General features: G+C 41.3%; 1 protein-coding gene across 6 annotated transcripts in view; it reads left to right on the top strand.

The window, feature by feature from the left end:
* LOC133483071 (SLIT-ROBO Rho GTPase-activating protein 3-like) overlaps positions 1–9,793 on the top strand; it is a 40,839-nt gene extending 31,046 nt beyond the window's left edge. For 5 of the 6 annotated variants that reach the window (XM_061783644.1, XM_061783643.1, XM_061783645.1 and 2 more), the window contains 8 exons: positions 194–328; positions 2,392–2,497; positions 2,566–2,793; positions 3,538–3,611; positions 3,724–3,904; positions 4,866–5,009; positions 5,628–5,901; positions 7,002–9,793. In XM_061783644.1, the coding sequence (XP_061639628.1) occupies positions 194–328; positions 2,392–2,497; positions 2,566–2,793; positions 3,538–3,611; positions 3,724–3,904; positions 4,866–5,009; positions 5,628–5,901; positions 7,002–7,466 (1,607 nt within the window). In that variant the 3' untranslated portion in view covers positions 7,467–9,793. Of the gene's footprint in view, positions 1–193; positions 329–2,391; positions 2,498–2,565; positions 2,794–3,537; positions 3,612–3,723; positions 3,905–4,865; positions 5,010–5,627; positions 5,902–7,001 lie in introns of those variants that run through there. The other variant, XM_061783648.1, reaches the window with a different exon arrangement.
* Positions 9,794–12,000: the final 2,207 nt, after the last annotated feature.

The raw sequence follows: 12,000 nt of genomic DNA, 5'->3' as shown, positions 1-12,000 counted from the left end.
GAAGTGCAAAGTTAGAAAGAGCCCCACTTGTAACTCTATAATGCATATAAACTGTAGACCATTGTAGATGCATTAAGCATGAGGCCTTGGCGTGATAATAAATGTGCAGACGTATTGCACTCACAGTCATAACGCCATATGCCAAATTATGTTTGTGACATTGACTGAGAGGAATGTTTGATTATGTCTGTAGGAGAAGATCCGCTGGTGGACGATCAGTCAGATCATGACATCAACTCTGTGGCCGGGGTTCTTAAACTCTATTTCAGGGGTCTGGAGAAGCCGCTTTTCCCTAAAGAGCATTTCCTTGACCTCATATCCACTACGAGTGAGTCACCTTTCAGGAAACTTGTCAAATATGAAGCTTTTACTCTGTCTGGGGAGGTCACTCGTTGTTTGTGTGTTTATTTTAACATTCCTAAAAGGGCTTTTGTTCTCTGTGAAGGATTAATAGGAGCACATTGCAAAGGAAGGGTAGTAAAATTAAAAGAATATGTTTGTATTTTCTTTGTAGAAAAATAATTCAATCTTAATTTTAACGAGTTCATGGCAAAATTCCCACACAAATGGAAACAAATACGTTACACACAGTTTAAGAAAATAAAACTGACTTTATTCTCCTGAAATTCCAACTTCCTTCCTGAAAATATACTTTTTTTTTCTCTTAAAATTACAAGATTTTTCCTCATAATGTTTATAATAGCCTTGAATTTATTTTCATTATGACGACTTGATTCTGTGAACTCCATGACTTTGCTTTCATAGTTTTTTTTTTCAGTGTGGCTATACTCATTTATTTTTCAAGGATATTTCTGCTCAATTCACTTGCATTTGAATAACATTTGAATATTTTTCATAGATAAAATGATCAGAATTGTTAATTCGACAGGATTTTAAACATAACATATTAAAAATGAATATGTTGCACTTATATATTCTTATGAGAGCCAAGCAGAATTTACAGTATTATCCTCCTGGAACCCGTCACCTTATTGTGGTGGAGGGGTTTGTGTGTCCCAATGATCCTAGGAGCTAAGTTGTCTGGGGCTTCACGCCCCTAGTAGGGTCACCCATGGCAAACAGGTCCTAAGTGAGGGACCAGACAAAGCACGGCTCAAAGAGTCCTATGATGAAAAATATAAGTGGATCGAGGTTTCCCTTGGAGCCAGGCCTGGAGGTGGGGCTCGAAGGCGAGTGCCTGGTGGCCGGCCGGGCCTGCACCCATGGGGCTCGGCCGGGCACAGCCCGAAAGGGTAACGTGGGTCCCCTTTCCCATCGGCTCACCACCTGTGGGAGGGGCCATAGAGGTTGGGTGCAGTGCGAGCTAGGCGGTGGCCAAAGGCAGGGATCTTGGCGATCCGATCCCCGGCTACAGAAGCTGGCTCTAGGGACGTATAATGTCGCCTCTCTGGCAGGGAAGGATCCCGAGCTGGTGTGCGAGGTCGAGAAGTTCCGACTAGATATAGTCGGACCCGCCTCCACACACAGCTTGGGCTCTGGTACCAGTCCTCTCGAGAGGGGTTGGACTCTCTTCCACTCTGGAGTTGCCCACGGTGGGAGGTGCCGAGCAGGTGTGTGTATACTTATTGCCCCCCAGCTCGGCTCATGTACGTTGGGGTTCACCCCGGTGGACTAGAGGGTAGCCTCCCTCCGCCTTCGGGTATCCAAGTATTCCAAGTATCTGGGGTCTTGTTCAGAGGGAAGAATGGAATGGGAGATCGGTCCGTTGTGGTGAAGAAGGAGCTAAGCCTAAAGGCGAAGCTCTCGATTTACCGGTCGATCTACGTGCCTACCCTCACCTATGGTCACGAGCTGTGGGTCGTGACCGAAAGAACAAGATCCCGGATACAAGCGGACGAAAGGAGTTTCCTCCGCTGGGTGTCCGGGCTCTCCCTTAGAGATAGAGTGAGAAGCTCGGTCATCCGGGAGAATCTCAGAGTCGAGCCGCTGCTCCTCCACATCGAGAGGAGCCAGATGAGGTGGCTGGGGCATCTGATTCGGATGCCTACCGGACGCTTCCCCGGTGAGGTGTTTCGGGCACATCCCACCGGGATGAGACTCCGGGGACGACCCAGGACACGCTGGAGGGACTACGTCCTTCGACTGGCCTGGGAACGCCTCAGGATCCCCCCGGAAGAGGTGGATGAAGTGGCTGGGGAGAGGGAAGTCTGGGCATCCCTGCTAAAGCTACTGCCCCCACGATCCGACCTCATATAAGCGGTAGAAAATGGATGGATGGATGGATATCCTATATACATCAGATTGCTGCAATTCACATTTAACATGAACAATTCCATGTATCATGCTAAACATCCTTTATGTCTGTGGCAGTGGCAAATCCTTTGTGGAGCTCTGTGTTCTCTGAGTTTTCTTGTTGATGCTGTTTTTCAGAGCTGGACTTTGGTTCCGATAGAGCTCATCACCTTCAGCAGATTGTTGCCACTCTCCAGCAGCCTGTGGTCGTCGTCATGAGATACCTGTTTGCCTTCTTAAACCAGTAAGTCGCCTCACAGCAAGTGTACTCCTCCAGCTCTGCGGTGGCGCTAACTGCCTCTGTCCCTCCAGTCTATCGCAGTACAGTGATGAAAACATGATGGACCCTTACAACCTGGCTATTTGCTTCGGCCCCACACTGATGCCCATACCGGAGGACCAGGATCCCGTGGCCTGCCAGGCGCACGTTAACGAGGTCATTAAGACGATCATCATCCACCACGAGGCAATATTCCCAGCCCAGCGTGATTTGGAGGGACCTGTGTATGAGAAGTGCATGGCTGGAGGCGAAGAATACTGGTGAGTTCAAGGCAAGGTGTCCAGTGTGTGGCAATGAATAATGTAATGGCCAAATCCACATGAAAATTGAACAATACTTAGTGTTTTAAGAGAAGTAAAATAACTCAAGGATATATAAAACGGAGATGAGGACAAAAGAGACAAAAGTTGGTGAACCAAAGAATATGTCATGTTCTTATTTGGTATCAAAACGAATCAATATGATATCATATTGTGATGGAACCCGTCATTTGTAACCAAACAAAGTATTGCGGTATTATTGATTAAATGCTCCTAATACATGTTGGGTCACCGCAAAAGCCTTAACGTCTGACATTAATGCCTTAATCATCATTAAAAAGGACACTTAATCCTAAAATCTACCATTCGAAGTTCTTGGAAATGCCACAGACACAATTGAACAAGTACAAATACAGTATTGCGACACTATATTAAGGCCCTACAGTATCAGTCTAACAATTATATTTAATAAAAGAGACATTTGATAGAAGTGTTTAGAAACGTCTTAGATTTGTCTTCCTTAAACCTGTAGAATGCCCAAAAAAGTGTAAAATCCTTCATTTGTCTTAATTTTCTGCATTTAACATTGTTTTGCTTGACCCTGTTGAATTTAAAACCGTGCGTTTATTGTTCAGTACTTTGCATAATAGATGTTTTTGAATTAACTAACTTTCAAGATGTAATTATACATATGGTTACAGTTGTCTTTGTGTATTATATGATAATATCTTTTTGTTCACACAGTGAGAGCCCACACAGTGACGCTGGTGCTCTTGATGAGGTGGACAACGGTACCGGACCCAACACCAGTGATGATGGTGAGTCACAGCTGTATCCACTGTATAGTTCTGATTCTGGCTCATCAGATTAGTATTAAATCTCATTTAGTTGAACTTAATTTTATTTTTATTTTTTTGGGGTGGGGGGCAGAGCTGGAGCAGATAGAAGCCATCGCGAAGTTCGACTATGTGGGCCGAACTCCCAGAGAGCTTTCCTTCAAGAAAGGAGCCTCTCTTTTACTCTACCTGCGAGCTTCTGAGGACTGGTGGGAGGGTCGACATAACGGTGTGGACGGACTCATCCCACACCAGTACATTGTGGTGCAGGACATGTACGTACAGTAAGATGCATTTGCTTTGTCACTCTACCATGAGAATAGGGTTGTTCATCCCAATATACACAACAACATTAAGTACATCTCCAATTGGATCCAATAGAAGAGCTGCATCAAACATCCTGTCTTTACAAAGATAATAAAGCTTGTGTTTTGGTTGATACCGACAAAAATATAACACTATTTATTTGTACTGTTGTAGTTTGCAGTGGTGTACAACTGTGCTTCATCCTACTGAGAGCTCTTTCTAATTTTTTATTTTTTTTTGTTGCCTTGTTTAGGGCCAAAATATTTGAAACATACTCTCACAGTTTTGTTTGTAGCACAGGAAAGAAACTACAGCAGGGGTCATACTGATACTATAAAAACATACAGATGCATCTCTGTACATCAGAATATTGTAGAAAAGATTTATTTCAGTCGTTTGATTCAAAAAGTGAAATTCATATATTTTACAGCTTTATTAAACACATAGGAAAAAATCAGAAGGCCAATTCCTGCGTTATTTCTAAATTAAGCATATGTTCTATTGTTTCTTATGTAATATTTGAATTTCTTAAGATGGTGAAATTTGGGTTTTTGTTAGCTGTAAGCTATAAAAATAAAAATTCTATAATTAAATCTTGAAATATATTACTCTGTATGTACTGAATCTATTGTGTGACTTTCACTTTTTAAATTGAACAACTGAAATATAGTTTTCCACAATATCCATATTTATTGAGATGCACCTTTACGCAGCAACAAACATATGAAGCATTACCGCTACTCTTTGTAAAGGCTTAATTGTTAATACAGCTCTTGTATACGATCTCACTAGATTGCGCAGGTGTACATGATGAAGTGAGCAGCAGTGAAGCATTTTGTGGGCTCTTGAAGAAATTAGTCATAAAATGTTCATAACTTAACAAAAGGATCATGTCCTTAAGAGAAAGGTTTTCTTGTTTATCTGGAACAGAGATGAGGCATTCTCTGAAAGCATTCAGAGAACTGACAGCGAGACCCGCAGTGGATACCACGATGACCGATCCTCATCCAGACATGAGCACCAGTCTTTATCCGAACACCCTCTCGAACGGCGCTATGGTGCACCACTGGGAAGGTAGGTTAGAATTAGACTTAGAATTAGAATTAGGCATTTTTCTGATGAAAGCGGGGTTCATTCGTACCGATTTTCAGACTGTAACGAACCCCACACACATTCGGGAAAAAATGGCGTGTGTGTTTACTTCTCTGATAGTGTAAGGTGACCAACAGCACACTCAACACGTAACAATGTGAATGTACTAAAACTGACCTGTGAGAGGCAGCAGTGTGCCACAGAGCATCTAGACTGATGGAAGAGAACGTGAGGCAACAGCACGGGCTTTAGGTCACTTCCTAATTGTCTATTGTTCCGATCACGGAGTCTGTGGATTGGCCGAACACAGTGTTGACCACATAATGATTGATAATATTGGCATATGACACTTACGATCGTCGGCCCAACCGTTTTCCAAACCAATGTGGGAGAAAGAATCCCTCATGACACACCCCACACCACAGGATAATGACTCAAGATAATTTTTTCGAGACATCCAATAACCAGGCCTTTGCTGATGTTGATAGCAAGAGAGAAAATGCTCAAATTTGGCCCCATTGTGTATATATACAGTATAGGTGTGTGTACAGTACCCCGCTTAACCAGAACAATCAACTGATTTCGAACGCACCCTTGTAGGGCTAGAGTGAGGTCGGATGGCGCTCCACTTCAGCGCCACAGGAACGGCGACGGCCACAGCCCCAGCAGACCCGCCGACGGGCCCCCGAGGGTCGCGCCTCGGCCCTGCAGCCCTCACAAAATAGCTGTGAGCAGGGGTTTGACAGACAGTCCGGAGAAGCGCCGACTGGCCACCTTCGGGGCCGCCGGACACCCTCAGCGGTCGTCCCCCATCACAACTCGGCACACGAGCGTAGGAGACCGCAAAGCCCTGGAGGCGGAAGCGCTCGCTGAGGTGAGTGGTTGTTGATTGACACTGACAAGGCCACAACATTAGGTACACCCAACTAAAATCATCAAATGTTTAGTTATATTTAGTTGGGCACACACTTCACATTACATTGAACAGCTAAGCATAACCAGCTGTTAACTTCCACCCCTGCCAAGAGCGATCCGGACATCGTACAAGAAAATCTGTGATTAGGTGAGAAGAAGAATTGTGACCTGCGAATCTGCAGGCATTTACTGGACGACATTGGGTACACATAAACAATCTAATGAGATTCAGTACTATCAAAAATGATGCCTGACCAGAGACAACAATGTTCAGTTTGAAGCTGTCAAAGTGTCAAAAGTCAAAAGTGTTCATTTAACAATACATTTGATATTTATGTTTGCATGTAAAAATGTGCTTAGGACAATTAAAGCAAGGGTTCTCAAACTGGCATCCGGGGACTTCTGTTGGTCCATGAGCTATATTTGTGAGGCCCGCAAATTAATTTGCAATAAATTATGTGGGATCATTTTTTTAGGTGTATACCTACAGATGAGGGCCGGTGTGCCGACAAAACGAACATACTAAACAATTACTAAACCAATTTTGCTTTGGGCCAATTAAAACCTCTGATATGAGTGTGACATTTCATGTCAATCTGACATCCATGCAATGACATCAGACACTTTAGTTGTGAATCACTCGGAGTTTCTAGCTACTGACAGTGGATGTAAAGATTTAAATATGTCAATTGGTGTTAAACCAAAACTGGCTAAACTGAAAAATATTAATATTCATGTTGAAAAAAAAAATACAAAAAATAAAAAATAATAATAATAATATATATATATATATATATATATATCTATATATATATATATATATATATATATATATATACACACACACACACACAGTATATTCCTATGTACGCATGGTAGTTACAGTGTGTTTAATTGGCATTAGGATTAAGTTTGTCCTGTTCCTGTCCTGGACTCATAAAGTTTGAGAATCCCTGAACAACAGGGTCTTCATGCAACTTCATAAATTCCATTTTGGTCTCCTGCTGGTATCAGTTTCTAAATATGAGCATTATTTTGTCCCTCTGCCTTGTTTGTCAGGACATTGAGAAAACAATGAACACTGCCCTGCACGAGCTGTGTGAGCTGGAGCGGCAGAATGTTGCCAAACACGCTCCCGATGTGGTCCTGGACACGCTGGAACCTCTCAAACACCCCGGCGGTGGCCAGGACATACCCGGAAGCCCCCTGCACACCATGGTCATCAGAGATCCCGAGGCGGCCCAGCGGCGGAGCAGCAGCAGCTCCTCTTCGGAAACCATGACCACGTTCAAACCCGCCCTGGCGTTGCGCAGGCCCAACGCGCCCGTCAGACCGCCGCCCGTCAGACCGGTCCGGCCGGCTCCCGTGCTCACGCAGGGCCAGGGGCCGCACCGTTCCAGCAGCTCCAGTTCGTCAGGTCTGGGCAGTCCGGGCATGACTCCTACTGACAGGGTTTTCCCCAAAGCTCCTTCCCCTTCACCATCCACCTCGTCCTCCTCCTCAGACAAACAGGGTAACATGTAGTAGCACCAGTCAGACATGAAACAAATATTGCAGAACAAAGTCTGATTGCCTTCACTCAACCTAAACGCCACCAAATCTTTAGTTGGTCACTCCAACTGCTGGTTCTTCTCAAATCTCCACTCACACCTTGACTTAAATAGTCAATAATACACTTACTTAGCATAGATGCTGAATTTAAAATGGATGCACTGGAAAATCCTTTTGTTCACCAATAATATGGACCATGTCAGTGACTTTATTAGGATACAAATATGCTGTGAGCTGGAACCTTTGCACCCTCGCCGGTATGAGGCAAGGGAGTAGCACAGCACTAGGTTGTCTGTTAAACTCTTGGGGACGTACTGATTGAATGAAAGGTAGCTAGTGTGAGGCTCAAAAGGACATTTGTGCACGGTGTAACGACGTTTGCTGGAACTGTCACGAGCTATCAGGATGCTGCGGATTAAATGCAGTGATGGTTTTGAATTGTGACTCCCTCCAGTGGTAGTAGCGAGTATTTAACTGGTATCGCCATATGGATGGCAGCTGAATAGTTTTACACACCAAAACATTCTTAGGGGGGGAAAAAAGTGCAACATTTATAGAACAAACTGATTTAATGCCATTAATAAACTAGAGACGGATGCCAGCCCATGAAAAAATAGCATTCGTTTGATGTCTCTCAAGGGCAGTTGCTCACATGCACACTGTATATCCTCCAATAGTGGCCTTGACTTTAATGGAAGCCGTGTTTCAATTATTCCCACTTGAAGAAGTGAATGCCTCTCCCCTAATAAATAGCAGTGGGTCTTGATAAAACTAATGAAGGGAGCGCTTTATTCGTTAGACAAATTTAAAGGTGCAATGTTATGCCCAAAATCACAGTTCAGTAGGTGCCTTGGGTTTGAGCTCACAGTTCACATCACGTACAGTCAGACCCAAAAGGCAAAACCAACTGCTTATCTTTTGTGGAAATAAGGACTGATTTAATGTAATTTCAAATGAAATATCAACAGTCTTAATTATTATTATTATTTTTTTTTTAGTTTTAGGAAAGCACAGACGTTTTTCTTTGAGGACAATGAAAAATCCCGACAAGTGCAAAAGTAACACGACATCTACTAGCCAGAGAGTGCGCTGCACTGTGTTTGTTTACAGCATTGGCCGTGTGGCTAGAGCGAGAGACAGTTCCACATTTGACTTAGTATGTTCTGTGTGGGAACCCTAAGAATTGGCCCACCCCATTAGATAATTGCCCCCACAATTTGTCGTTATCAATCTTATGGCTAGCTTTGAGCAGAAGTTAAGTAAACATTGGGGCAAGTGCTCCCAGGCCACATCAAATGACAAGGACCTGGCCCACAAACCTTGAGTTTGACACCTGCGCTTATACAAAACCAAGCCACGAGAACTGGGTTGAAAAGAAACAAATCACTAATTAATAAAACATACTCCAAAAATAATCCACCGTCGGCTTGATCTCACAGCCATGCAGCAAGTGCAAATTTACAGGCAAGTATCAATTCCCTATTGAAAACAGACATTAAACAAGCATTTGGACAAAGGCCTCCTCTCAAATACATATATCCCTTTAAATACCCCTCGCCACTATTTGAGGAAAACTGTACAGTATAAATGTGAATGCCACTTCTCAAGTTCAGCATCGAAAGCACAAATGTGACTTGTTGGTTTACGCCTGTTTTACCGTCTCCGCTAACAGTGCGATAGCATGTTAGCATCGGTGACCTGCTACCTTTGAACTTTTATCTATGGACAGACTGACCAAGCACAATCAAAATGTATGTTTGTTTGCTAAAGTTACTTAAATAGAAACATCTCCTGAACATTGGCACTTTGTAAAGGATTAACCACACACACCATTCCTCTAACTTTTACATAGAAAATAAAGAAAATAGCAGTCATATATAAATATAGTTAAAAACAAAAAACACAAACAAAAAACATCAGAAACCTAGTAGACTTCCTGCCATGAACTAATGCACTTAAAAACACAGGAATTGTGCTGCTTCCGTGTTGTTGATTTTGTACTAGAAACTTGATACTAGCACATCAATGAAGCTTGGGGCCGCGTCTAGACCGCACATGGAGTCTCTTTCGGTGAGCTTGTTTACGCTCGGTGGTCTTTGTCGTCCATCTCATCAGGATGATCAGTATATCTTTTCCAGTGTAACAGGTACGTTTGACCCAATGCATACATGCTGTTAAAATGATGACTTGTACAAATAACAATGTATGATAGGAACAGGATATATTATCATCTCTAGTCTGTAGATGTTTTTTGTAACTCTTATCCTTGCACAAGCATTAATTAAAAGACTTCATCGGGGGGGAAGTTGTCATCGTATTGTTTGTATTCTACCGCACTTACAGAATGGTATACACAAAAATGTCAGTTTTTTTCTCACAGCTGAGTTAATGTAATAAGTATTGGCAAGCTACATTTATAGCTCGGAATTTTATGAAGTTAAAAAATATAATTCATAGTCTATAGATTTTATTAAATAGTATTATTTTTGTACTTTATATATAATGATAAAATGGTATTGTAGGTAAATAACTCGAGAACGGACACACACACACACACTATATATATATATATATATATATATATATATATATATATAACATTACTTTTCTTAAATTAAACAAATAAATGAAAAATAAAAGCTATTTAAATTAAAATTATATTTAAATATACATGTATGATATTGCCAACCCAAATCTCATTTTCCATTTTGTAAATTAAAAAAATACAATTTGTGGTTTGTATATTTTATTTTGTGCTGTCTATATAATGATGTAATGTTGCTATATAATTAATATTTACGTTTTTAATTAAAAGATGTATACATAGGTGTGTCTATGTAATATTCAGTTATTTTTAATTATTAAATTAAGAACTAAGCAATAAATGAAACTAATTTTAAATGAAAATAAAAAATATTCATTTTATTGACATTTAAAACATCTTTAAAAATAAAAAATATATAGACATTTATACGAATGTTTAATAGGGGTGTAAACAAATGTCTTAATATGGCAGCTCCCATCCCATTCTGCAGATGGAGACATTGTCCTACTAGAACACTGCCATTATATTTTTAAAGCATCTATTTGGAAAGATAATAATAATAAGGAAAATTCTATGACATAAGGATGTCTTTATTTAATTTACATGACATTACGGTTATCATTTTTCCACAAAGGATAGTGTTCTACATGTTTCACACAGGGATGATTGAGATAATTTAAATTCATGTATGTGCCAGTTTACAAACACTTTGAGTAAGAATATAATCAGATTACATTCTTGTCAGGTGCCTGTGTGTCTGACAGAAGGAGACAGTCCACCTGTGAAATCGCAACCAGTTTTCCGCTGAGGCCTTCAAGTTCAAAAGGCCTTGTCATTAATGCTGTGATGTGATTAGTAAGTACCGGTAAGTAACTCAGCTAAGGCTTAAATAAGAAGTCATTGACAACACGTTGCTTATGGTCTTGTACAGTATATATTTTTCATCAACAGGGTTTATGTAATCAATCAAGTTATTTCAGTGTCACTTTTTGAAGGTAGAAAAAGCAAATGCTAGAAAAATGGGGCGGCACGGTGGCCGACTGGTTAGAGCGTCAGCCTCACAGTTCTGAGGACCCGGGTTCAGTCCCCTGGCCCCGCCTGTGTGGAGTTTGCATGTTCTCCCCGTACCTGCGTGGGTTTTCTCCGGGCACTCCGGTTTCCTCCCACATCCCAAAAACATGCATGAATTGGAGACTCTAAATTGCCCGTAGGCATGACTGTGAGTGCGAATGGTTGTTTGTTCCTATGTGCCCTGCGATTGGCTGGCAACCAGTTCCATGTGTACCCCGCCTCCTGCCCGATGACAGCTGGGATAGGCTCCAGCACGCCCGCGACCCTGGTGAGGAGAAGTGGCTCAGAAAATGGATGAATGGATTTAAAAACTACATCCTTGCTGTCCAATAAAGAGTGTACTTCCAAATCTGTTGTAATTTTGTCTAAAATAAGAGGAAGAAAATGTTTTGGATAAAGAGTAAAACACTTTTCTTTGGAAAGTAATCACATTTGATATGCAGTTCGCAGGATAAAGGTAGTCTTGGGGGGGGGGGGGAGGTCTGAACAGCCTCATTTTGATCCAGTTTAGTATTGAATTATTCACATTAGGTAAACTTGATTAATCTTGGTTAGATTTGCTTGATTCCACTGCGCATTATGATAGTTTTAAATAAATGAAACAGATAGTTATTCCGATTTAAGTCAGCTTTTTTTTCCATTTTTTTTTCCATTGAAAACTCAAATTGACTATACTGGATTCCATCGATAAATGCTAACAAAAAACAGCAGGCATTTATTTATAGCATCATTAGAGAACTACAGGTATTAGATTATCCACATTACGTAGCATTACTGAAGTTGGCAAGATGAAACAAAACAATTGAATTAGCAAAGTAATTGATGATTGTGTCATGAACGTAAAACTTGTAACGTTAGAATACGAAAGTAAAGGAAATTAATTTGAAATTC

This window comes from Phyllopteryx taeniolatus, chromosome 9 (genome assembly GCF_024500385.1).
Source record: "Phyllopteryx taeniolatus isolate TA_2022b chromosome 9, UOR_Ptae_1.2, whole genome shotgun sequence".
NCBI classification, from domain to species: domain Eukaryota; kingdom Metazoa; phylum Chordata; class Actinopteri; order Syngnathiformes; family Syngnathidae; genus Phyllopteryx; species Phyllopteryx taeniolatus.
Note: the sequence above shows the minus strand (reverse complement) of the source record. Positions and strands in the feature narration are given on the sequence as shown.